This window comes from Ascaphus truei, chromosome 13 (genome assembly GCF_040206685.1).
Source record: "Ascaphus truei isolate aAscTru1 chromosome 13, aAscTru1.hap1, whole genome shotgun sequence".
NCBI lineage: Eukaryota > Metazoa > Chordata > Amphibia > Anura > Ascaphidae > Ascaphus > Ascaphus truei.
Genome location: NC_134495.1, coordinates 48,624,901 through 48,651,341, shown reverse-complemented (window position 1 = coordinate 48,651,341; position 26,441 = coordinate 48,624,901). Strand labels below are relative to the sequence as shown.

The following is a 26,441-nucleotide window of genomic DNA, read 5'->3' as shown; positions in this document are numbered from 1 at the left end:
AGGAGAGGTGAAACCGCGCTCGTGCTTCCAAAGTTTTGTAGGTGAGTTTATTTGCGCAACTTGAATCTCCTTGCTGCTGTTGTGTAGGAGCACAAAGCGCACCGAAGGTAAAAACTTGTATTCACAGAAATAAAAAAGTATATGAACACTTACAATAAGGTGCTGGATGGTGAGATAATCACTGCTCGCTACTCCCCGGGTCAGCAGAGTGTCCAGGATGGCACAACGCTGATGAAGCACAAGCCGTGCGAAACGCGTAGTGCTCACGTTGCGCCCCAGCTCCGACACCAGAGCTAATCACGTCGGAGCCTAAGCTGCTGATGCATCCAAGAAGTGACGGTCGCTTCACACTTGTAGCAGAAGATCTGTCCCACCGCGCAGGACACGGAGCTGCTCAGCGTTGGGCCATCCTGGCCGCTCTGCTGACCCGGCGAGTAGCGCGCAGTGATTGGCTCGCCATCCAGCACCCTATTGTAAGTGTTCATATACTTCTTTTTATTTCTGTGAATATAACTTTTTACCTTCGGTGCGTTCTGTGTTTTTTCTTCACATAAATAAGATTATAATCTCCGATATAGTTCAGATGGCTCCTGCCTCCCACCGCGGCGTTGCACGTAGATATGTTTATGACGTAGAGACATTTGCGCGGCCTGCCGGATTTCCACACTTCCGCCAGGCTGAGGATCGATCTTCCGATATGAACCTCCCTCTCTCCCTGCAGGTGTACAAGAGGAAAACAGAGGCAGCTAAGAAGGAGTATTTGAAGGCGTTAGCCCTGTACAAAGCAAGTCAGCTTAAGCAGGTAACTCGGGGGAGAGGTGGGATCATGGGACGTAATGAGGATCATTTGTCAAATGCTTCCGGTTGCGAAAGAAACTGCACCGAATTTATTACAGAATAACATGGGAATGAGAAGCAATTGGATTGCATCTGGTGCAGTGTTTGTGCAAAAAACTAACACCAAGGCGCTCTTACTGTGGTGATTAATATGACCGTGTTAATAAATACTGTAGTAGTCATAATGTTAATAGGGAGTTACTTACGGTGGCTCAAAACCCAAATTAACCCTCCTAAAGGTTACACTCTGTGTCAATATCTAATTAGTGAATAGAAACTAAATGTGATTGTACTATTTCTACATATTGTAGTCACATTTAGTTTTCATGCACGAATTAGATGTTGACACATTACAGTGTATCTGGCGCTCCCCTGATCTCTCGTCGCAGTGTTTGTGCAGCGAGGAGACTTTAATTTCCCCCCCTGCTGCGTTAAGAAGGATCTTCAGTTCTCCCATTCATTTCAAAGGAGACAAAACGGTGAAAAAACAAGTAGTTATCAATGTGGCGCTTAAATATAATCAGTGATATTTAAATTAAATGTACAAAAACCGTGCAATTAACATACAATAATGTGAAAGTGACCAATGCACCCAGATTGAAATATGCAGCTCAAACCCTAATATTAGATTGTCCTCGCAATCCAAATTAAAGTTGTAGAAATCCAGGTATGTTTGGGGAGCGCAGATATGTAAAAGACAAAAAACACACAAATATATAGTGCAATATGTCTGTGTTAAATTAAAGTGATGCTTTTCTTCAGATTCTGGTGACGTGTGTACTCACAAGTCTCTCTCTTGTGTGGTGTATATAAATGTATCTTTATGGCGTCGTGCCTGGCTTCTCCATACAGATAAATTCCTTATTGCTATAATGAAGCAAGAGAACCGACCATAGTGCGATCAGAAAGTAAAAGCTTTATCTTAAAAATATGGTAAAACACTCGCATGGTGCTGGTAGGTAAAACAGCAAATGGATCATAAAATGATCCACGCCGGCAAACAGCTGATCGCTCTTCCCGTCTGTGTCTGTTCCGGTGGAATCCCCGGGTGACGTCAGACGGCGGGTGCCGCGCTTGGACAAACAGGTCGCGCTGCAATCAGCCTCCCTCTTGGTACAGGATACACTCAACGCGTTTCTCCTCTGCTGAGGTCTGATGAGAAGAAACGCAGAGGAGAAACGCGTTGAGTGTGTCCTGTATCCTGTACCAAGAGGGAGGCTGATTGCAGTGCGACCTGTAGTTTGTCCAAGCGCGGCACCCGTCGTCTGACGTCACCCGGGGATTCCACCGGAACAGACACAGACGGGAAGAGCGATCAGTTGTTTGCCGACGTGGATCATTTTATGATCCATTTGCTGTTTTACCTACCAGCACCATGCGAGTGTTTTACCATATTTTTAAGATAAAGCTTTTACTTTCTGATCGCACTATGGTCGGTTCTCTTGCTTCATTATAGCAATAAGGAAATTATCTCTATGGAGAAACCAGGCACGACGCCATAAAGATACCTTTATATACACCACACAAGAGAGAGACTTGTGAGTACACACGTCACCAGAATCTGAAGAAAAGCATCACTTTAATTTAACACAGACATATTGCACTATATTTCAAAGGAGACCTCTGGGTCAGGAATCCGTGGAATAAAACTGCAGCTGGAACAGAAATATATAGCGGATAATGGTTTCCGAACCTCGGACGGTCGCAGAGAAGCCGTTTGGCGGCGAATGGAATTAGTTACATTGCAGTTCTATAGAAGGTTCATATAACAGAGCGCGATGTCCTTGTTCCCTGTGCGTTGCTGACACTTCTCCCCCCACTGCAGGTGGTTGTTGACATGGTGGATCTGGACCCTCCTTCCGTCTCCCCTCGGCTCCTCTCCGAGTCCTCCTCTGTAGTAACAGCTGCCAGCCTGCCGCAGTGCGTGACTCTGCCCCCCATGCCCACCCCGCCCCCTCAGGTGGTGATACCTCAGCCGAGCATCACCAAGATCATCATCTCCAAGCAGATGCTGCAGTCTGGGCAGATCCCCACAACCATCGCCATGTCCCAGGGCATGGTGACCGTCATCCCGGCCACCATGATGACCTCCCGGGGAATTCCCCTGCACCAGCTGCAGCCCAGCCCCCAGGCCCAGAGAGTGACTCGCTCCGTGGTGCAGGCGGCCATGCACTTGCCCCCCCGCCTGCAGCCCCCTCCCTTGCAGCAGATGCAGCAGATGCAACAGCCCCCCCGGCTCCAGCAGATGGCCCCCTCCCAGCAGCCGTCAATCACCATCCTGCAGGCCCCCCCTCCGCTGCAGTCCATGCAGAACGTGCGACTGAACCTGCATCAGCCCCCTCCCCTGCAGATCAAGATCATCCCCCCTCCACTGCAACCCCAGCCTCAGGCCGTGCAAATCCAGAGCCTCCCCGTCATCAGCGTGCCCCCGTCTCCCGAGCCCCCCGCTTCCCCCGCCCGCCTGGAGCTGCTGACGGAGGTCGTGCAGGAGGTGAGCAATCAGAACGGCCGCCATGTTTACCGAGTCCATCAATATTTCTCTGGAGTGGGAAACCGCGGGTAGCTTTACCAGCGTGGCACTGGGGAGTAAAGGGAATGGCAGGTGCATGTAGGAAACGCCCAGTTAGTGCGACAGGGGCTTTGTAATGCATGTTGTAGTTCCCTTCCCGGCTCCTGAGGATGTACAGACCGGCCCTGAAGGGGTTACACTTGTTTAACGATGCACAATAGAAATACAGCGGGTATAACTCGTTTCTGTCCCCCACCCAGCACGTTTCCTTCTCTGGTAAAATAGCGAATCCTATTAGTTTCTCTCATATTTAAGATTCCCTTGTATCTCTCTGTTTTGAATTCACTTTACTGTATTGGCCCTTACCACCTCTGCTGGGAGGCGACTCCCCGAGTCTACCACCCTTTCCATGAAGAAGTTCTTTCTCCCCTGAGCCTCCCACCCTCCAGCGTCAGAGCGTGGCCTCTGCTTGTAGCTCTTCTCTTTCTCTGGTCTGCTTCACTGTTGACACTCCTGGATGTAATGTAGTATCATGACTTCATCATGGAGGCCTCGGTGTTATATTTGGTATGTCCCATGATGCAGTGCGGCTGATCACCAAATATGGTCACCGAGGTCCCTTTTATAACATGATCGTTGACAGGGGTCACATCACTTCCCGTATTGGTATCCTGGAGCGCGGTGTGACCCTGTTTGGTTCCCAATACTTACCTGGGCGCCTAGGACAATTAGCCGTGGCCGTTTCACAGCTGGGACATTGTGCCGCCAGGACAGTTCACCGTCGCATTTTATGTATCCTCTAATCCCTTACCCTGAGAGCCCAAACCTTCACCCCTTACCCTGAGAGCCCAAACCTTCACCCCTTACCCTGAGAGCCCAAACCTTCACCCCTTACCCTGAGAGCCCAAACCTTCACCCCTTACCCTGAGAGCCCAAACCTTCACCCCTTACCCTGAGAGCCCAAACCTTCACCCCTTACCCTGAGAGCCCAAACCTTCACCCCTTACCCTGAGAGCCCAAACCTTCACCCCTTACCCTGAGAGCCCAAACCTTCACCCCTTACCCTGAGAGCCCAAACCTTCACCCCTTACCCTGAGAGCCCAAACCTTCACCCCTTACCCTGAGAGCCCAAACCTTCACCCCTTACCCTGAGAGCCCAAACAGTAACCCCATACCCTGAGAGCCCGAACCGTAACCCCTTACCCTGAGAGCCCGAACCGTAACCCCTTACCCTGAGAGCCCAAACCGTAACCCCTTACCCTGAGAGCCCAAACCGTAACCCCTTACCCTGAGAGCCCGAACCGTAACCCCTTACCCTGAGAGCCCGAACCGTAACCCCTTACCCTGAGAGCCCGAACCGTAACCCCTTACCCTGAGAGCCAAAACCTTCACCCCTTACCCTGAGAGCCAAAACCTTCACCCCTTACCCTGAGAGCCAAAACCTTCACCCCTTACCCTGAGAGCCAAAACCTTCACCCCTTACCCTGAGAGCCCAAACCTTCACCCCTTACCCTGAGAGCCCAAACCTTCACCCCTTACCCTGAGAGCCCAAACCTTCACCCCATACCCTGAGAGCCCGAACCTTCACCCCTTACCCTGAGAGCCCGAACCTTCACCCCTTACCCTGAGAGCCCGAACCTTCACCCCTTACCCTGAGAGCCCAAACCTTCACCCCATACCCTGAGAGCCCGAACCGTAACCCCTTACCCTGAGAGCCCAAACCGTAACCCCTTACCCTGAGAGCCCAAACCGTAACCCCTTACCCTGAGAGCCCAAACCGTAACCCCTTACCCTGAGAGCCCGAACCGTAACCCCTTACCCTGAGAGCCCGAACCGTAACCCCTTACCCTGAGAGCCCGAACCGTAACCCCTTACCCTGAGAGCCCAAACCTTCACCCCTTACCCTGAGAGCCCAAACCTTCACCCCTTACCCTGAGCCCAAACCGTAACCCCTTACCCTGAGCCCAAACCGTAACCCCTTACCCTGAGAGCCCAAACCGTAACCCCTTACCCTGAGAGCCCAAACCGTAACCCCTTACCCTGAGAGCCCAAACCGTAACCCCTTACCCTGAGAGCCCAAACCGTAACCCCTTACCCTGAGAGCCCAAACCGTCACCCCTTACCCTGAGAGCCCAAACCTTCACCCCTTACCCTGAGAGCCCAAACCTTCACCCCTTACCCTGAGAGCCCAAACCTTCACCCCTTACCCTGAGAGCCCAAACCTTCACCCCTTACCCTGAGAGCCCAAACCTTCACCCCATACCCTGAGAGTCCGAACCTTCACCCCATACCCTGAGAGCCCGAACCGTAACCCCTTACCCTGAGAGCCCGAACCGTAACCCCTTACCCTGAGAGCCCGAACCGTAACCCCTTACCCTGAGAGCCCAAACCGTAACCCCTTACCCTGAGAGCCCGAACCGTAACCCCTTACCCTGAGAGCCCGAACCGTAACCCCTTACCCTGAGAGCCCGAACCGTAACCCCTTACCCTGAGAGCCCGAACCGTAACCCCTTACCCTGAGAGCCCAAACCTTCACCCCTTACCCTGAGAGCCCAAACCGTAACCCCTTACCCTGAGAGCCCAAACCGTAACCCCTTACCCTGAGAGCCCAAACCGTAACCCCTTACCCTGAGAGCCCAAACCTTCACCCCTTACCCTGAGAGCCCAAACCGTAACCCCTTACCCTGAGAGCCCAAACCTTCACCCCTTACCCTGAGAGCCCAAACCGTAACCCCTTACCCTGAGAGCCCAAACCGTAACCCCTTACCCTGAGAGCCCAAACCGTAACCCCTTACCCTGAGAGCCCAAACCTTCACCCCTTACCCTGAGAGCCCAAACCTTCACCCCTTACCCTGAGCCCAAACCGTAACCCCTTACCCTGAGAGCCCAAACCGTAACCCCTTACCCTGAGAGCCCAGACCTTCACCCCCTACCCTGAGAGCCCGAACCTTCACCCCTTACCCTGAGAGCCCAGACCTTCACCCCTTACCCTGAGAGCCCAAACCGTAACCCCTTACCCTGAGAGCCCAGACCTTCACCCCCTACCCTGAGAGCCCGAACCTTCACCCCTTACCCTGAGAGCCCAGACCTTCACCTCTTACCCTGAGAGCCCAAACCTTCAACCCTTACCCTGAGAGCCCGAACCGTAACCCCTTACCCTGAGAGTCCAAACCGTAACCCCTTACCCTGAGAGCCCAAACAGTAACCCCATACCCTGAGAGCCCGAACCGTAACCCCTTACCCTGAGAGCCCGAACCGTAACCCCTTACCCTGAGAGCCCAAACCTTCACCCCTTACCCTGAGAGCCCAAACCTTCACCCCTTACCCTGAGAGCCCAAACCTTCACCCCTTACCCTGAGAGCCCAAACCTTCACCCCTTACCCTGAGAGCCCAAACCTTCACCCCTAATCTTAACGCTAATCGTCCTAGACATAACACTTCAGGGCCGACACGGCCATACTGTCCCTCCGCGGCTGAACGGTCGTGGCTAATTGTCCATGTCCTCTTCCCTGCACGCTGATTTCTGGGGACAAGACAACCCTGACCTGTCACCCCCTCCTCTCCCAGGATTCCCCCCCGCCGCAGATGGACGTGGAGCTGGTGAGCAGCCCGCCCCCTCGCAGCCCCTCCCCACAGCCACGCTGCGTCTGCTCCGGGTGCGATAACCTCCCCGTGGAGAGCAAGGACTGGGACAATGAATACTGCAGCAACGAGTGCGTTGTGAAGCACTGCAGGTGAGCGCGAAGAATGCGGCGGGCAGGGGGAGTACGCGCGTACACCGCGTCTGTGTGCGTCACCGGCGATGCGCGCCCCCAGCTGCTGACCATGTGTGACGCTTGGTTTACCTGGTGCATGGCCATGGGGTTCGGTTTGTACATTAAGGTTACCCTGGCTTTTAGTTGTGGCTTCAGCTGTTCTCAGCCAGACGCATGTTCACAGCTGATAAGAGCCGTGTCCCGCAGCTCTACCTCCTATACAGTTTGCAACACCTTGTGTGTGTACATCAGATCTATACACACAGGAGCCCAGATAAACCGGGAGGGATTTCTCCTGTTACATAAATGTAGCGATTCAGATCAAATAAAAAAGATTCAAATGTTTTTGAGCAATGAAATGTTCGTGCTGAAGATTGAGTTATATAGTTACATAGTTGTGTTAACTAGTTGCGTTGCATAGTTGTGGTGTTGCATACTTGCTTGGTGTGGAGTGGTGTGGTTATAGTAGATGAGGTTGAAAAAAGACATATGTCCATAAAGTTCAACCTATGCTAAATTTAGATACTTTATCCTATATCCATACTTACAGTATATAGATCCAGAGGAAGGCAAACACAAAACCCCAGGGACATCATTGGATGATATATCTCATAAGGGGAAAATAAATTCCTTCCTGACTCCATGTTACACTGGGTCTCTAATCATGACATTGTTACGTAGTCGGATCTGAGCCCGTGCTAATAAATAAATAATAAAAAAACGTTGTGTTATTTTCCTAACACACTTTGGATATTGAGTTGTGTGAACGATGACCGTGCTGCATGCAAGAGAAATGTCACTGTCTGATCTCCCGTCTCTCTCCCGTCCCCTGCAGAGACACGTTCCTGAATTGGGTGGTGTCCCGCGCTCAGGGCACTCTGGCACTTGTGAAATAACCCTCGCTCCCCTGGAAGGGGGCATTGTGTACAAACCTGATGAGAAGCCTACGACTTAACGGATAACGTGAAGATCCAAGAGACAACTTTTTACCGACAGCTCTGTACATACGATTATTTTTTGGGGGGGGCGGCGCACACCAGGAAAAACCGCTACTAACCCCCTCTGTGGATTTGTAATTTCCGCTTTTGGCTGGAAACGGATTGAATTTTTAATCCAATATTATTTTATTTTTTCTTCCCCTCTTTCCCTTTCAAACGGTGTTCTAGTAAATGTATATTTCACACGATTTTGTGCACATGGAGGTGACGGGTGTTCGGATAAGGTGGCTGTATGAACTCTCTCTTCCAGCGGGGATTGTAGTTTCTAGCGGTGCATACCCCTCTGGCAATGACAGGGTCACACTGGGGTTTGCCTCCCTCTTCCACACATCATGGCGATCAGCGTTGGAATTATGGACCGCGAGCGTATCGGAAGTATTTATGGAACCCGGCCCCATATAAACGGTGGCGACCTGTCCTTACCTTGCTCCTGTAACCCATCGCAGCCGGGGCTCCAGTCTGTTCCTCCACGCCTCTTTTAAAGATGCAGTCACATGTCGGACCAAACTGACCCAACGGCAGACGTGTTTAACAGGTTCAGACTGGCTGGTTGAGGCCATTAAAAGAAAACCAATTACATTTTAAAACATTTTATTTTTGCAAATACTGATCCTTGTAGAGGTAGATAATCTGACGTGTGGAGTATTACAGGACTTATATCTCCGTTAGCGTTCTCGCTTTACCTTAGAGACCGGGTGAGCGTCCCTAAATCTGACCGACACGTCACAGGTACGGAGCAGACGTCCGTGGACCTGGTTGTAACTGGAATGGTTTTGGTTGTTCGAATAAGACAAAATCTTTCTACGTAATTTTCTGAACAAGCGTCTGTCATTGTGTGGGAATGGGTTGAACATGTCACTTGTCTCGTCCTCGGTGACAGCACCGTTATACCAAGAAATGGCTATTTCAGGGGGTTCCTATCGCAGCCCCCCGAGCCGTCGCTGTACAAGGGTTTTTTAAAGTATTACTGGGGTTGGTCATGTTTTTGTTTTTGCTCCAACATCAACGGGGGCACAAAAAACAGGACCAGTGCCCAGCTGTGCTCATCCGCCACATGGTGTAACCACCAAGCAAGGGTCCTAATAACCTCCCCCCTCTACAAAGCAGTCACTGCCGTTTCTTCCTCTCTGCTCATCACGTGTGAGTTGCAGTTTCCCAGACCCGGTGATCATGGATAAAAGTTGAATTATCGCACGGCTGACAATCGATCGGCTGCAGTTTTAATTACGTGACGATTCTGTTTCTTTAACTCCTTTCTGGAAGTTCTAGCAGAAAAACCAAACATGCGCACGACACGTGCAAATGTGACCCGCACCGCGACACCCAGCTCTGGGCAGACGCGGCGCTGTGCGGGTGCGCTCGTTCAATGTTTGTGTTGACGTAACTCTTGCTCCCCTCTTCCTTCCTGGTCACACAGTGAGGTCATGAACGCACCGGAAGTGGGGCGCGCATGCGACCTCAAATCCATAAATGGGAAGGAAAAGCAAAAAACTGAATACAGAAGGGGGCAGCTGTAAGTATTCCTGGCAGCTAAGGGGTTAAGAGACTCCTTTCTCAGGCAGAGATTTCATCAAAGCGGTTAAAGGGCTCCCTGGTTTGCAACGTGCTCCACGCTGGCAGAACGGGGTTAACAGAAGTGCTGGGTATGTTACATTTCCAGGACTCCGCATGTCACCATGAGGGGGGTTTCAGTCTGTATGTGGGGAGGGGGAGAGGGGAGTTAGCTGCACTCTTGCTTTTTACAATATATTTAGGAGGCGAAGGGGAAGAAACAGGCGGAGTTTTACAGGATGAACGAGTTCTTGAACGTTTGGGGAGAATAAATTATTTTGCAGACGCTGATGTTTCGCTTCTTTCTAGGTGTAGTTACGTTACCAGCGGGGGGCTGCTACATGTTTTTGGACATGTAGGTCGCTCTTAAATTTCCTTTGCAAGGGGCAGGTCACAAAATCAACCTGTCCGTGTACTTGGCTTCCTTAAAAACATTCACTTTCCCCTCCAATAACATCACGTGACAAATGAATAGGAGTCTGTTCTCGTGGGGATTCAATCAGATCAGCGGTTTGGCAACAAAAAGTACATGAAGGAACAAAGCTATGCCAGCAATGTTGATGACTAAATAATGTATGTTTGTGGTCAGATGCCAAACTTGATCAATGTAAATATGAAGTGCAAAAAATTATTTTAAAATACTTCTGCGTCTGATTTTTTTTTTTTTCACGGGTCACTTACATCCAACCTGCCCCTCAATATATTTGATCAGGAATCCTGTTGAGATATCGGTCCACACACTGTTCAGACAAAACAGGGCCATTTTTATTTTTCATCCTGCAGAAAAATCACTACGTTTTCATGAAGATTTGCACAATTATAGGTCTGTCACAGATTACATTTAAGAATTGAATTATCTAATAAATACATAATATTTCCTGATAAAGGATGGTCGCTGGGAGACTGAAAACAACTCATTTGTATCATTCAGAAGTGTGCGCAGCTGGGTCATAGTTACATAGTAGATGAGGTTGAAAAAAGACATGCGTCCATCAAGTTCAACCTATGCTAAATGTACACGACATACTTTATCCTATATCCGTACTTACAGTATATTAATCCAGATGAAGGCAAACAAAAAACCCCAGTGACATTTCATCCAATGATATCTCATAAGGGGAAAAAATTCCTTCCCGACCGTGTTTATTTATAAAATATTTTACCAGGAAGTAATACATTGAGAGTTACCTCTCGTTTTCATGTATGTCCTGGGTGTTAGCGATGATACAATCGGACAGCGGCGGCGGTGTCTTCGGGTGCACATTTCAGCAGCAGGACACTACTCAAACTTCATTGTAATCCCAGTGTTTTAGATCAGATTACAACAGTTGAACACATTTACGAGCTACGGAGAACAAACTCCTATTTCTCGTTTAATCTACATGAAGCTCCCGCACTGTACCTGGTACAGAATACAGTCACATCAGTTTAGTTTAGTTAGATTGTCTAAATTGTGCCTCTTATATAGTGTTATTTTACATAACAGGCCTACAATTGTGCAAATGTTTTTGGGGATTGAGTGAGAAATATATATAGGGTATGATGAAAAACTAAAGGGGTCCCTCTTCCTGAAGAGGTTGCAAACGAACATTTCCTATGTATTTAAGGAAGCCAATTACATTGGTAAGTTTACAAAACAAAAAAAAGAAGGTTGTGTCAGCATCCAAGTGGGACAGCCCCTTCCGATCAATCCATATAATTTTAGTTTTTTTTTTTTTATTATTATTTTAAAAAAATTACGTAAAAGGTAAATGGCAGATGATCCAGAAATCACAGGACGGCTCTCGCTAATGCAGCAGCCCCGCTGCGTAGGACTCCGAGATGTTCTGCCCGGAGAGACCTCCCGGCGGGTTGTTTAATGCCACTTTGGCTCGCTCACATGTTCTTTGGTTTCGAGATCACTCCGTCCGGATACTGCTCCTTAAACCGAGCAACCACATCCGGATCCAACAGGTGGATCCCGTCCAGCTGATTTCCCAACGTGATCCTGCAGAGAAACACACCGTTACAGGAAGGATGTGCGGTTATAAGAACCCTCCCCCCCATGGCTCCGATGTAATAGGAAGAGACATGTTACAAGAACGTCTCACCAATTCCTAAGAGGAGACCGCTAATCGCAGAGAGAGAATGTGCCCCGTACAGTGAGAATGCCACAACACGTAGCGCCAAGTGCGTTCAATCAAAGCTGCGGCCCATGAAACACGTCAGAATGACGATATAAGCCACACCGGGCATGAAGGTGTCGGCATACCATCCCGATGAAGGTGTGTCGTTAGGCCGAAACATTGATACTTGCAGAAAAGCCTGTTTTACACATGGAGTGGTGTGCCCATAGCCTCATTCTGACTGCTAGAAGGCCACCAGCTTCATGAGAACGTCTCCTCGCAGCACTAATAATACGTCCCCTGTGGGAATTTATCCCCATCATAAAATCATCTCACGGATATCCTACCAAGTGTAAGACTTAGTGCAGCAAGAACAGGCCCTTTATCAGACCGTTTCCTCAGCCCAGCACGCTGCTTATTTAAGGAAGTAACATTGAGAACATGTCACATTTAGGGATATTTGACGACCCTTTTACAATGGGAGAGACCCTTATGCTAAGCACACTGAATGTAACGTGTCCGATAGGTCTCGCAGTGGGACGCACACAGGGTACTCGGCACACAGGGTACTCGGCACACAGGGTACCCAGCACACAGGGGGTACCCCAGCACACGGTACCCCAGCACACAGGGTATCCAGCACACAGGGTACCCAGCACTCACCAGTTTGGTTGCACATTGTGTGGCCGCCCGAAGAGCTCGATCTTACGCGTCCCGGGGGAGAGACGCTCAATCATCCCGTAAATCTCATCTGGTTTGTGACTTGTGGATCGGACCTGGGAGGAGAGAGAGGCTGCAGAGCGTTGCTCCCAAAACATTCCCTGCTAGGGATCTGCAGAGCATTGCTCCCAAAACATTCAGAGAGCTGCAAAGCATCACTGCCAGAACATTTCCTGCAGAGCATCACTGCCAGAATATTTCCTGCAGAGCATCACTGCCAGAACATTTTCTGCAAAGCATCACTGCCAGAACATTTTCTGCAGAGCATCACTGCCAGAACATTTTCTGCAGAGCATCACTGCCAGAACATTTCCTGCAGAGCATCACTGCCAGAACATTTTCTGCAGAGCATCACTGCCAGAACATTTCCTGCAAAGCATCACTGCCAGAACATTTCCTGCAGAGCATCACTGCCAGAACATTTCCTGCAGAGCATCACTGCCAGAATATTTCCTGCAAAGCATCACTGCCAGAACAATTTCTGCAGAGCATCACTGCCAGAATATTTTCTGCAGAGCATCACTGCCAGAACATTTCCAGCAGAGGATCACTGCCAGAACATTTCCTGCAGAGCATCACTGCCAGAACATTTCCTGCAGAGCATCACTCCTAAAACATTCCCTGCAGAGCATCACTCCTAAAACATTCCCTGCTAGAGAATCGAGACCTGCAGAGCATCATACTCTTAATCCTCCCCTGGTAAAAACCTGAAGAGCGTCACTCCTAGCGCTCTTACCTCTGCTACGATGACGTCACAGTCCAGCCCTCGGTTAAATCCTTGCGGGTTTCCTTTAACCCCGACCTGGGCAAGAAGAGAGAGAGTTAACTCTGTACATGAGAGAGGTCGAGGGCGGATAGAGGAATTGGTACCTAATGGATAAGTGTGACAGTACAGCCGGTCACTAGGCGGTGAGGGTGACACAGTACAGCCGGTCACTAGGTGGTGAGAGTGACACTGACACACAGTACAGCCGGTCACTAGGCGGTGAGGGTGACACTGACACAGTACAGCCGGTCACTAGCTGGTGAGAGTGACACTGACACACAGTACAGCCGGTCACTAGGTGGGGAGAGTGACATTGACACACAGTACAGCCGGTCACTAGGCGGTGAGAGTGACACACAATACAGCCGGTCACTAGGTGGTGAGAGTGACACTGACACAGTACAGCCTGTCACTGGGCGGTGAGGGTGGTGACACTGACACACAGTACAGCCGGTCACTAGGCTGTGAGGGTGGTGACACTGACACACAGTACAGCCGGCCACTAGGTGGTGAGGGCGACAATGACACACAGTACAGCCGGTCACTAGGCGGTGAGGGTGACACTGACAGTACAGCCGGTCACTAGGTGGTGAGTGACACTGACACACAGTACAGCCGGTCACTAGGTGGTGAGTGACACTGACACACAGTACAGCCGGTCACTAGGTGGTGAGAATGACACTGACACACAGTACAGCCGGTCACTAGGTGGTGAGAATGACACTGACACACAGTACAGCCGGTCACTAGGTGGTGAGTGACACTGACAGTACAGCCGGTCACTAGGCGGTGAGGGTGACACTGACAGTACAGCCGGTCACTAGGTGGTGAGTGACACTGACACACAGTACAGCCGGTCACTAGGTGGTGAGAGTGACACTGACACACAGTACAGCCGGTCACTAGGTGGTGAGTGACACTGACACAGTACAGCCGGTCACTAGGTGGTGAGTGACACTGACACACAGTACAGCCGGTCACTAGGTGGTGAGGGTGACAATGACACACAGTACAGCCGGTCACTATTCGGTGAGGGTTATGGGGCAGAGAAGTGTGACAAGACAGTCATTGAAGTGGGTTACCAGGCAGTGCTCTTTGCCGTGGTTCAGCCAGTGACCCGTGCGTCCAGTTCGGATAATTCGCTGTAACTGGTTGGTTTTGACCCAGATGATCTCATCCACTCGCTCATATCTGTACAGAGAGAGAAAGAGACGGAGAGTCAGAGAGTGCGGAGGCGGCTCAGGAGCAGGTGAATGTATGAGAGACAAGACATACTCACCCCCACAGCTTCAAGCATTCCCGGCCCAGCTCCATGGCCCTGAAACCAGAGACAACTCTGCTCAAACCCAAACAACCTCTCACACATCAACGCAGGGGACAGTGGGAGCCTCCTGTCTCTCCGATATGGGAACTGGAGCAGCAGGACCTCTGTGCTGAGATAAAGCTGCCGATCTCCCAGGCTTAGGCGATATTGCACCAGTTTTGCAACTGGGAGACTTCACTAAATAGACCCCATGCTGTCCTAACAACAAAGTGGCTTCAGAGTTTAGCTGGTAAGCGGCTGTCATGGCTGTGAATGACAGGCGAGTCATTGCCTGAATCTGTGTAATTATGAGATCCTGTGTCTCCCCTCCTTACCTCCCAGTGACCCAGAGGAAGAGGAACCCATTGTCCTGCAGCGCTGGGATCTGCAGCTTCCTCATCTCGTCGTCGGTCAGTGTCCCATAAGGCAGCTCCATGTGGATATCCCAAGGAGGGTCGGCCATCACCACCGAGAACTTCCCCAGAATGCTCATGTCCAGGTAACGGATGTCACAGCGGATCCACTAACACACACACAGAAGTACGTGAGCCACGGAAACAACGGGATTCAACAAAGTACAGGAGGGAAGCATATGCCACAGAAAGAGAAGTGGTAGACACGTGGAATACCCTCCCGACGGTAAGGGAATAGAAACATGCTTGTGATCCTAAACATGCAAGCCGAGTATCCAAGAGGGGCCCAGAGGTTCTTCCGTCACATCCTGTTACAATGCGCGGGCGCAGCACCGACATCTCCCAGCAGGCAGAGAACAGCGTGGCTGGCCATGCCCAATATACTGATGCAATCTCCTGCATCCCATCACTTGGATTGTAAGCTCTTCGGGGCGGGGACCCCTCCGAATATTTATTCTTACATGGGAGGCACTCTACCCATTAACTGGCTCTATATACATAAATACAAACATACACAGCAACATTGTCGTTTAAGTTGGAAATATCTACGTAGAATAATATCCATACAAAAGGTGTTTCCCACTCTACGTTCTGCTCTCTGTGAGAATATGGTGATACTCATCAATATGGAACCCGCCATATGTACTGTCCCTGCTTCAGCACGTTCTATTGACCTGTGTACCATGACTCACTTCCCACCTGTGAAGGGAAGAGTCGCCCCACGCTGGGGTCTCCCACCCCCTTGGTCAGCGCCATGTCTTGGCTGGGGGCGGAGACGGTTCCTGCCGTGGTCCCTCCAGGCTCTGCCCAGGCGTCGATCTCGTAGTGAACGTACTTGCAGGTGTCCATGTGGAAACAGGTGTTGAGGAAGGAGCAGTCCCCCAGAGACTCGTCAGTGTGCATGTTAATGATGCGTCTGGAGGGCGGAAAGGAACGGTCATTCAGCACAACGGATGAGACCGACACGGTGAGGTCTCTGTGCCTCGTTAAAACATAGGGTGCAATTTCAATGCTTAAAGATTTGGTCCCCTCTAGGGGGTCTCCGGGGCTGTTCTGCATTAATTTCAGCCCCGCGGACCCCCTTCTTCCCTCCGAAGGTGCTCCCAATAGCGCTCCCGGCTGGATAAACAATATAGAGGCTTTAATCTCCCGCAGCACAGGGGCCAATAGTTACCGAGACGTAATCCGCTTCCTATCCCGCGGGAGGTAAAGAATCATGGAGGACCTATAGCACCAGTGAAGGTGATCAGCCCTGGGAGCAGGGGCCTGCGGAGCTGAAATTAACACGCTTCGGCTCCAAAGAACGTCTGCTTCATACCCATTACACCAGTACTGGCTCACGGTGACGGTTATATCAACCGCCAGAGATTTTATTGCATCCGTTTCTGCAGCAAACTTGTATCCCAGTAAGAAATCCCAAGACCAGTCACTATTAGCTGTTCGCCTGCCTGTCCATCTCAGTATTTTCTCATGCCTCTGTGACCGTCTCTCTGCCTGTCTCTCTCTCTGTACCTCGGTTTCACTGCCTGTGTGACGTCTCTCTGTACCTCCGTTTCACTGCCTGTGTGACCATCTCTCTGTACCTCGGTTTCACTGCCTGTGTGACCATCTCTCTGTACCTCGGTTTCACTGCCTGTGTGACCGTCTCTCTGTACCTCCGTTTCACTGCCTGTGTGACCGTCTCTCTGTACCTCCGTTTCACTGCCTGTGTGACCGTCTCTCTGTACCTCGGTTTCACTGCCTGTGTGACCGTCTCTCTGTACCTCCGTTTCACTGCCTGTCTGTGACCGTCTCTCTGTACCTCTGTTTCACTGCCTGTGTGACCGTCTCTCTGTACCTCCGTTTCACTGCCTGTCTGTGACCGTCTCTCTGTACCTCCGTTTCACTGCCTGTGTGACCGTCTCTCTGTACCTCCGTTTCACTGCCTGTCTGTGACCGTCTCTCTGTACCTCCGTTTCACTGCCTGTGTGACTGTCTCTCTGTACCTCCGTTTCACTGCCTGTGTGACTGTCTCTCTGTACCTCCGTTTCACTGCCTGTGTGACCGTCTCTCTGTACCTCCGTTTCACTGCCTGTGTGACCGTCTCTCTGTACCTCCGTTTCACTGCCTGTGTGACCGTCTCTCTGTTCCTCGGTTTCACTGCCTGTGTGACCGTCTCTCTGTACCTCGGTTTCACTGCCTGTGTGACCGTCTCTCTGTACCTCCATTTCACTGCCTGTGTGACTGTCTCTCTGTACCTCGGTTTCACTGCCTGTCTGTGACCGTCTCTCTGTACCTCCGTTTCACTGCCTGTGTGACCGTCTCTCTGTACCTCCGTTTCACTGCCTGTGTGACCGTTTCTCTGTACCTCCGTTTCACTGCCTGTGTGACCGTCTCTCTGTACCTCGGTTTCACTGCCTGTCTGTGACCGTCTCTCTGTACCTCGGTTTCACTGCCTGTCTGTGACCGTCTCTCTGTACCTCCGTTTCACTGCCTGTCTGTGACCGTCTCTCTGTACCTCCGTTTCACTGCCTGTGTGACCGTCTCTCTGTTCCTCCGTTTCACTGCCTGTCTGTGACCGTCTCTCTGTACCTCCGTTTCACTGCCTGTCTGTGACCGTCTCTCTGTACCTCGGTTTCACTGCCTGTGTGACTGTCTCTCTGTACCTCCGTTTCACTGCCTGTCTGTGACCGTCTCTCTGTACCTCGGTTTCACTGCCTGTGTGACCGTCTCTCTGTACCTCCGTTTCACTGCCTGTCTGTGACCGTCTCTCTGTACCTCGGTTTCACTGCCTGTGTGACCGTCTCTCTGTACCTCGGTTTCACTGCCTGTCTGTGACCGTCTCTCTGTACCTCGGTTTCACTGCCTGTGTGACTGTCTCTCTGTACCTCCGTTTCACTGCCTGTCTGTGACCGTCTCTCTGTACCTCCGTTTCACTGCCTGTGTGACCGTCTCTCTGTTCCTCCGTTTCACTGCCTGTGTGACCATCTCTCTGTACCTCCGTTTCACTGCCTGTGTGACCGTCTCTCTGTACCTCGGTTTCACTGCCTGTGTGACCGTCTCTCTGTACCTCGGTTTCACTGCCTGTGTGACCGTCTCTCTGTACCTCGGTTTCACTGCCTGTGTGACCGTCTCTCTGTACCTCGGTTTCACTGCCTGTGTGACCGTCTCTCTGTACCTCCGTTTCACTGCCTGTCTGTGACCGTCTCTCTGTACCTCTGTTTCACTGCCTGTGTGACCGTCTCTCTGTACCTCCGTTTCACTGCCTGTCTGTGACCGTCTCTCTGTACCTCCGTTTCACTGCCTGTGTGACCGTCTCTCTGTACCTCCGTTTCACTGCCTGTCTGTGACCGTCTCTCTGTACCTCCGTTTCACTGCCTGTGTGACTGTCTCTCTGTACCTCGGTTTCACTGCCTGTCTGTGACCGTCTCTCTGTACCTCCGTTTCACTGCCTGTGTGACCGTCTCTCTGTACCTCCGTTTCACTGCCTGTCTGTGACCGTCTCTCTGTACCTCCGTTTCACTGCCTGTGTGACCGTCTCTCTGTTCCTCCGTTTCACTGCCTGTCTGTGACCGTCTCTCTGTACCTCCGTTTCACTGCCTGTCTGTGACCGTCTCTCTGTACCTCGGTTTCACTGCCTGTGTGACCGTCTCTCTGTACCTCCGTTTCACTGCCTGTGTGACCGTCTCTCTGTTCCTCCGTTTCACTGCCTGTCTGTGACCGTCTCTCTGTACCTCCGTTTCACTGCCTGTCTGTGACCGTCTCTCTGTACCTCGGTTTCACTGCCTGTGTGACTGTCTCTCTGTACCTCCGTTTCACTGCCTGTCTGTGACCGTCTCTCTGTACCTCGGTTTCACTGCCTGTGTGACCGTCTCTCTGTACCTCCGTTTCACTGCCTGTGTGACCGTCTCTCTGTACCTCCGTTTCACTGCCTGTGTGACCGTCTCTCTGTACCTCGGTTTCACTGCCTGTCTGTGACCGTCTCGCTGTACCTCCGTTTCACTGCCTGTCTGTGACCGTCTCTCTGTACCTCCGTTTCACTGCCTGTGTGACCGTCTCTCTGTACCTCCGTTTAATCGCCTGTCTGTGACCGTCTCTCTGTACCTCTGTTTCACTGCCTGTCTGTGACCGTCTCTCTGTACCTCCGTTTCACTGCCTGTCTGTGACCGTCTCTCTGTACCTCCGTTTCACTGCCTGTGTGACCGTCTCTCTGTACCTCCGTTTCACTGCCTGTGTGACCGTCTCTCTGTACCTCCGTTTCACTGCCTGTCTGTGACCGTCTCTCTGTACCTCCGTTTCACTGCCTGTGTGACTGTCTCTCTGTACCTCCGTTTCACTGCCTGTGTGACTGTCTCTCTGTACCTCCGTTTCACTGCCTGTGTGACCGTCTCTCTGTACCTCCGTTTCACTGCCTGTGTGACCGTCTCTCTGTACCTCCGTTTCACTGCCTGTGTGACCGTCTCTCTGTTCCTCGGTTTCACTGCCTGTGTGACCGTCTCTCTGTACCTCGGTTTCACTGCCTGTGTGACCGTCTCTCTGTACCTCCATTTCACTGCCTGTGTGACTGTCTCTCTGTACCTCGGTTTCACTGCCTGTCTGTGACCGTCTCTCTGTACCTCCGTTTCACTGCCTGTGTGACCGTCTCTCTGTACCTCCGTTTCACTGCCTGTGTGACCGTCTCTCTGTTCCTCCGTTTCACTGCCTGTGTGACCGTCTCTCTGTACCTCCGTTTCACTGCCTGTGTGACCGTTTCTCTGTACCTCCGTTTCACTGCCTGTGTGACCGTCTCTCTGTACCTCGGTTTCACTGCCTGTCTGTGACCGTCTCTCTGTACCTCGGTTTCACTGCCTGTCTGTGACCGTCTCTCTGTACCTCCGTTTCACTGCCTGTCTGTGACCGTCTCTCTGTACCTCGGTTTCACTGCCTGTGTGACCGTCTCTCTGTACCTCGGTTTCACTGCCTGTCTGTGACCGTCTCTCTGTACCTCGGTTTCACTGCCTGTGTGACTGTCTCTCTGTACCTCCGTTTCACTGCCTGTCTGTGACCGTCTCTCTGTACCTCTGTTTCACTGCCTGTGTGACCGTCTCTCTGTTCCTCCGTTTCACTGCCTGTGTGACCATCTCTCTGTACCTCCGTTTCACTGCCTGTGTGACCGTCTCTCTGTACCTCGGTTTCACTGCCTGTGTGACCGTCTCTCTGTACCTCGGTTTCACTGCCTGTGTGACCGTCTCTCTGTACCTCCGTTTCACTGCCTGTCTGTGACCGTCTCTCTGTACCTCGGTTTCACTGCCTGTGTGACCGTCTCTCTGTACCTCCGTTTCACTGCCTGTCTGTGACCGTCTCTCTGTACCTCCGTTTCACTGCCTGTGTGACCGTCTCTCTGTACCTCCGTTTCACTGCCTGTCTGTGACCGTCTCTCTGTACCTCCGTTTCACTGCCTGTGTGACCGTCTCTCTGTACCTCCGTTTCACTGCCTGTGTGACCGTCTCTCTGTACCTCCGTTTCACTGCCTGTCTGTGACCGTCTCTCTGTACCTCCGTTTCACTGCCTGTGTGACCGTCTCTCTGTTCCTCCGTTTCACTGCCTGTCTGTGACCGTCTCTCTGTACCTCCGTTTCACTGCCTGTCTGTGACCGTCTCTCTGTACCTCGGTTTCACTGCCTGTGTGACCGTCTCTCTGTACCTCCGTTTCACTGCCTGTGTGACCGTCTCTCTGTACCTCGGTTTCACTGCCTGTCTGTGACCGTCTCTCTGTACCTCCGTTTCACTGCCTGTGTGACCGTCTCTCTGTACCTCCGTTTCACTGCCTGTGTGACTGTCTCTCTGTACCTCCGTTTCACTGCCTGTCTGTGACCGTCTCTCTGTACCTCCGTTTCACTGCCTGTCTGTAACCGTCTCTCTGTACCTCCGTTTCACTGCCTGTCTGTGACCGTCTCTCTGTACCTCGGTTTCACTGCCTGTGTGACCGTCTCTCTGTACCTCCGTTTCACTGCCTGTCTGTGACCGTCTCTCTGTACCTCCGTTTCACTGCCTGTGTGACCGTCTCTCTGTTCCTCCGTTTCACTGCCTGTCTGTGACCGTCTCTCTGTACCTCCGTTTCACTGCCTGTCTGTGACCGTCTCTCTGTACCTCGGTTTCACTGCCTGTGTGACTGTCTCTCTGTACCTCCGTTTCACTGCCTGTCTGTGACCGTCTCTCTGTACCTCGGTTTCACTGCCTGTGTGACCGTCTCTCTGTACCTCCGTTTCACTGCCTGTGTGACCGTCTCTCTGTACCTCCGTTTCACTGCCTGTGTGACCGTCTCTCTGTACCTCGGTTTCACTGCCTGTCTGTGACCGTCTCGCTGTACCTCCGTTTCACTGCCTGTCTGTGACCGTCTCTCTGTACCTCCGTTTCACTGCCTGTGTGACCGTCTCTCTGTACCTCCGTTTCACTGCCTGTGTGACCGTCTCTCTGTACCTCCGTTTAATCGCCTGTCTGTGACCGTCTCTCTGTACCTCTGTTTCACTGCCTGTCTGTGACCGTCTCTCTGTACCTCCGTTTCACTGCCTGTCTGTGACCGTCTCTCTGTACCTCCGTTTCACTGCCTGTGTGACCGTCTCTCTGTACCTCCGTTTCACTGCCTGTGTGACCGTCTCTCTGTACCTCCGTTTCACTGCCTGTCTGTGACCGTCTCTCTGTACCTCCGTTTCACTGCCTGTGTGACCGTCTCTCTGTATCTCGGTTTCACTGCCTGTCTGTGACCGTCTCTCTGTACCTCCGTTTCACTGCCTGTGTGACCGTCTCTCTGTACCTCGGTTTCACTGCCTGTGTGACGTCTCTCTGTACCTCGGTTTCACTGCCTGTCTGTGACCGTCTCTCTGTACCTCGGTTTCACTGCCTGTCTGTGACCGTCTCTCTGTACCTCGGTTTCACTGCCTGTGTGACCGTCTCTCTGTACCTCGGTTTCACTGCCTGTGTGACCGTCTCTCTGTACCTCGGTTTCACTGCCTGTGTGACTGTCTCTCTGTACCTCGGTTTCACTGCCTGTGTGACCGTCTCTCTGTACCTCGGTTTCACTGCCTGTCTGTGACCGTCTCTCTGTACCTCCGTTTCACTGCCTGTCTGTGACCGTCTCTCTGTACCTCGGTTTCACTGCCTGTCTGTGACCGTCTCTCTGTACCTCCGTTTCACTGCCTGTGTGACCGTCTCTCTGTACCTCGGTTTCACTGCCTGTGTGACCGTCTCTCTGTACCTCCGTTTCACTGCCTGTGTGACCGTCTCTCCGTACCTCGGTTTCACTGCCTGTCTGTGACCGTCTCTCTGTACCTCCGTTTCACTGCCTGTGTGACCGTCTCTCTGTACCTCGGTTTCACTGCCTGTGTGACCGTCTCTCTGTACCTCCGTTTCACTGCCTGTGTGACCGTCTCTCTGTACCTCCGTTTCACTGCCTGTGTGACCGTCTCTCTGTACCTCGGTTTCACTGCCTGTGTGACGTCTCTCTGTACCTCCGTTTCACTGCCTGTGTGACCGTCTCTCTGTACCTCCGTTTCACTGCCTGTGTGACCGTCTCTCTGTACCTCGGTTTCACTGCCTGTGTGACGTCTCTCTGTACCTCCGTTTCACTGCCTGTGTGACCGTCTCTCTGTACCTCCGTTTCACTGCCTGTGTGACCGTCTCTCTGTACCTCCGTTTCACTGCCTGTGTGACCGTCTCTCTGTTCCTCCGTTTCACTGCCTGTCTGTGACCGTCTCTCTGTACCTCCGTTTCACTGCCTGTGTGACCGTCTCTCTGTACCTCCGTTTCACTGCCTGTCTGTGACCGTCTCTCTGTACCTCCGTTTCACTGCCCGTGTGACCGTCTCTCTGTACCTCGGTTTCACTGCCTGTCTGTGACCGTCTCTCTGTACCTCCGTTTCACTGCCTGTCTGTGACCGTCTCTCTGTACCTCAGTTTCACTGCCTGTGTGACCGTCTCTCTGTACCTCGGTTTCACTGCCTGTCTGTGACCGTCTCTCTGTACCTCCGTTTCACTGCCTGTGTGACCGTCTCTCTGTACCTCCGTTTCACTGCCTGTCTGTGACCGTCTCTCTGTTCCTCCGTTTCACTGCCTGTCTGTGACCGTCTCTCTGTTCCTCCGTTTCACTGCCTGTGTGACCGTCTCTCTGTACCTCGGTTTCACTGCCTGTCTGTGACCGTCTCTCTGTACCTCCGTTTCACTGCCTGTGTGACCGTCTCTCTGTACCTCGGTTTCACTGCCTGTCTGTGACCGTCTCTCTGTACCTCCGTTTCACTGCCTGTCTGTGACCGTCTCTCTGTACCTCCGTTTCACTGCCTGTGTGACCGTCTCTCTGTTCCTCCGTTTCACTGCCTGTCTGTGACCGTCTCTCTGTACCTCGGTTTCACTGCCTGTCTGTGACCGTCTCTCTGTACCTCGGTTTCACTGCCTGTGTGACCGTCTCTCTGTACCTCCGTTTCACTGCCTGTCTGTGACCGTCTCTCTGTACCTCGGTTTCACTGCCTGTCTGTGACCGTCTCTCTGTACCTCGGTTTCACTGCCTGTGTGACCGTCTCTCTGTACCTCCGTTTCACTGCCTGTGTGACCGTCTCTCTGTACCTCCGTTTCACTGCCTGTCTGTGACCGTCTCTCTGTACCTCGGTTTAATCGCCTGTCTGTGACCGTCTCTCTGTACCTCCGTTTCACTGCCTGTGTGACCGTCTCTCTGTACCTCCGTTTCACTGCCTGTGTGACCGTCTCTCTGTACCTCGGTTTCACTGCCTGTCTGTGACCGTCTCTCTGTACCTCCGTTTCACTGCCTGTCTGTGACCGTCTCTCTGTACCTCGGTTTCACTGCCTGTCTCTCTCTCTGTACCTCCGTTTCACTGCCTGTGTGACCGTCTCTCTGTACCTCCGTTTCACTGCCTGTGTGACCGTCTCTCTGTACCTCCGTTTAATCGCCTGTCTGTGACCGTCTCTCTGTACCTCCGTTTCACTGCCTGTGTGACTGTCTCTCTGTACCTCCGTTTCACTGCCTGTCTGTGACCGTCTCTCTGTACCTCCGTTTCACTGCCTGTCTGTGACCGTCTCTCTGTACCTCCGTTTCACTGCCTGTGTGACTGTCTCTCTGTACCTCGGTTTAATCGCCTGTCTCTCTCCCGTTGTGCCGGTTTTCACGTTACCTGAAGTGCAGCCTGCGGCAGGGCATGTCGGCTCCGGCTCCCCTCATACACTCCTCTTTAGTTCCGTAGTCACAGAACTCTTGGACCTGGGCCCTTCCCCTGGAGCGGAACTTCTCCACAATAGACTGCTCCTTGGCCGTGCTGGCGTTTAGAAGCTCCAGGATCTCCCGACTCATCTGACACCACAAATAGTAGGGTCAGGAGGTGACAGAACCATATCAGAACTCCAGCCTCCCACCTTCTCTCTTCTGATCTCCACCCAGGCCCAGTACACTTTCTCATTATGCTGCTGCTCTTCATAGCATTCGCTTTAAGCTTTACTTTCCTGCCCCCTTCCATCGCTCACCTTCTTGCTCTGCTGCTCCTTGGTGGATTGCTGGCTCAAGAGGCTCTCTATCTCCAGGTCTAGATGGGACGCTTGTTTCCGGGCCTTTTTCTGGGGTTCTGAGGTCTTCTTCTCCCCTGATGTACTAGCAGCGGACGAAGAAGATAAAGAGGAGGCTGCGGGGTCTGGCTCCTGCAGTCGTCTTTTCTTGGCTCCGGGAGGATCCGAGGGACCCTTCCTCTCTGTCACGGCGCCCATCATGGCCGAGAGCTTGGAGCGGTCCGCGAATGTTACCACAGCGGGGCGGTCATCATCCTCCAGATCCCAACCTTTAACCTCGATCAGCTCCTGAGCGGCAAATTTCTGCAGCAGGCTCTCCACACTTTGACGTGTGACTGGGAATTTGGGCTGCAATGGGAAAGAGGAGAGAAGGGTAAGAGAAGGGTAAGAGAAGATGGGTAAGAGAAGGGTAAGAGAAGGGTAAGAGAAGATGGTTAAGAGAAGGGTAAGAGAAGGGTAAGAGAAGATGGGTACGTTCGCAGGAAGAGACACAGAAGATAAAGAAAAACACGAGAGAAAAAAAAGAGAGATTTGACAGAGGGAGAGCAGAGGAATATTTCACCAATGGCAATTTGAAAAAACAAGTGACAGATATTAAATGGACATAAGCCCACCAAGTCCATCTTCCACCAGTATGTGTCACGGAAAAGAAGAGCGGGGTGACAGTGACATAGTGACAGACACAGTCTACTGCTAAATTAGCCTTTTTTGTTGCACCAGGGCATGACAAAGACATAGAAGGGGGATAAACAGATCCACCCAACCTTTCCCTCCAAGTGCAGACAGGGTGGTGAAGTGACACAATCTTACAGGGGACCTCACGACCATCCAGACTCTAGGGTGGCACATGAAGAAGTTTGGTAGGGGTTTCTTCCTCTAGCAGATATACATGTATGTCATCAGTCCCTCTCACCGAAGCGATGGCAAGCTGGATGGACACGGAGTCGGCGGGCAGGACGAGTGACAGGTCCGAGAGGTGATGCAGCAGCTTCTTCTCCAGTTCAGGGTCCGGTGTGACCTCTGCTGACCCGCTGGGTCCCTTCAGGGGCTGTGGAGGGGCGACAGGAACTGGGCTGTCGCTGCAAAGTGTCGGGGCCTGTCCTGCCTCCGGGTTCTGAAGATCTGTGGAGAAAGATGAATGCAAACGGTGCATCTCAGAACAGCCATCGAAAGGGGGGACCAGGACAATGGGTGACCAGGAGCAGGAAAGGGGTTACATGGAAGGGGGGGGCGCAGAAAAGGGGGGGGGCGCAGAAAAGGGAGGGGGCGCAGAAAAGGGAGGGGGCGCAGAAAAGGGAGGGGCAGGGAAGGGGGGGGCAGGGAAGGGGGGGGCAGGGAAGGGGGTTACATGGGTAGGAAAGGGAGTTACATGGGCAGGAAAGGGGGGCGGGGGCAGTAAAGGGGGGGCAGGGGCAGTAAAGGGGGGGCAGGGGCAGTAAAGGGGGGGCAGGGGCAGTAAAGGGGGGGCCAGTAAAAGGGGGCAGGGACAGGAAAGGGGGGGGGGCAGGAAAGGGGGGCCAGGAAAGGGGGGCAGGGACAGGAAAGGAGGGCTGGGGGGCAGGAAAGGGGGGCAGGGGCAGGAAAGGGGGGCAGGGACAGGAAAGGGGTGACAGGGAAAGGGGTGACAGGGAAAGGGGTGACGGGACAGGAGGTAACAGTTACCCAGCTGAGACGTGACATCTTTCCGCCTGCGCCGCAGCCTCTCCCGCAGGGAGTCCAGCTGCTTCTTGTGAGCTTGGATGGAGCTCCATGTGTCTGACATGTTCCTGCCCCTCTCTGTGTAATCCCCCGTCTAACGTTGCCCCATAGGGGGACAATATCCTCACAGTGGGACACCTCTCCCCCCCTGACTCTCTCAAAGCCTGCGCCTCCCTTAGCCGGTTATCATTCCCGGTGGCACACTCTCCTCTCCCTGTGTACGCCACTATTTTCCTTCCCCCGTCTTTCCGTTTAGCCTTTCAGTA

At 52.3% G+C, this 26,441-nt stretch overlaps 2 protein-coding genes across 6 annotated transcripts in view; one reads left to right on the top strand and one right to left on the bottom strand.

The window, feature by feature from the left end:
• The window catches only part of TOX4 (TOX high mobility group box family member 4), an 18,513-nt gene extending 9,825 nt beyond the window's left edge, over window positions 1-8,688 (top strand). For all 5 annotated transcript variants that reach the window (XM_075569130.1, XM_075569127.1, XM_075569129.1 and 2 more), the window contains 4 exons: window positions 722-802; window positions 2,663-3,328; window positions 6,914-7,080; window positions 7,937-8,688. In XM_075569130.1, coding sequence (XP_075425245.1) covers window positions 722-802; window positions 2,663-3,328; window positions 6,914-7,080; window positions 7,937-7,997 — 975 coding nt within the window. In that variant the 3' untranslated portion in view covers window positions 7,998-8,688. The remainder of the gene's footprint in view (window positions 1-721; window positions 803-2,662; window positions 3,329-6,913; window positions 7,081-7,936) is intronic.
• On the bottom strand, window positions 8,478-26,441 carry METTL3 (methyltransferase 3, N6-adenosine-methyltransferase complex catalytic subunit). The gene is made up of 11 exons (XM_075569131.1): window positions 26,140-26,441; window positions 25,391-25,599; window positions 24,439-24,825; window positions 24,093-24,268; window positions 15,657-15,873; window positions 14,880-15,067; window positions 14,521-14,559; window positions 14,324-14,432; window positions 13,212-13,277; window positions 12,419-12,531; window positions 8,478-11,637 (listed from the first exon to the last, which is right to left on the bottom strand). The coding sequence occupies exons 1-11, from the start codon at window positions 26,237-26,239 to the stop codon at window positions 11,526-11,528; spliced, it is 1,716 nt and encodes a 571-aa protein (XP_075425246.1). The 5' UTR covers window positions 26,240-26,441; the 3' UTR covers window positions 8,478-11,525.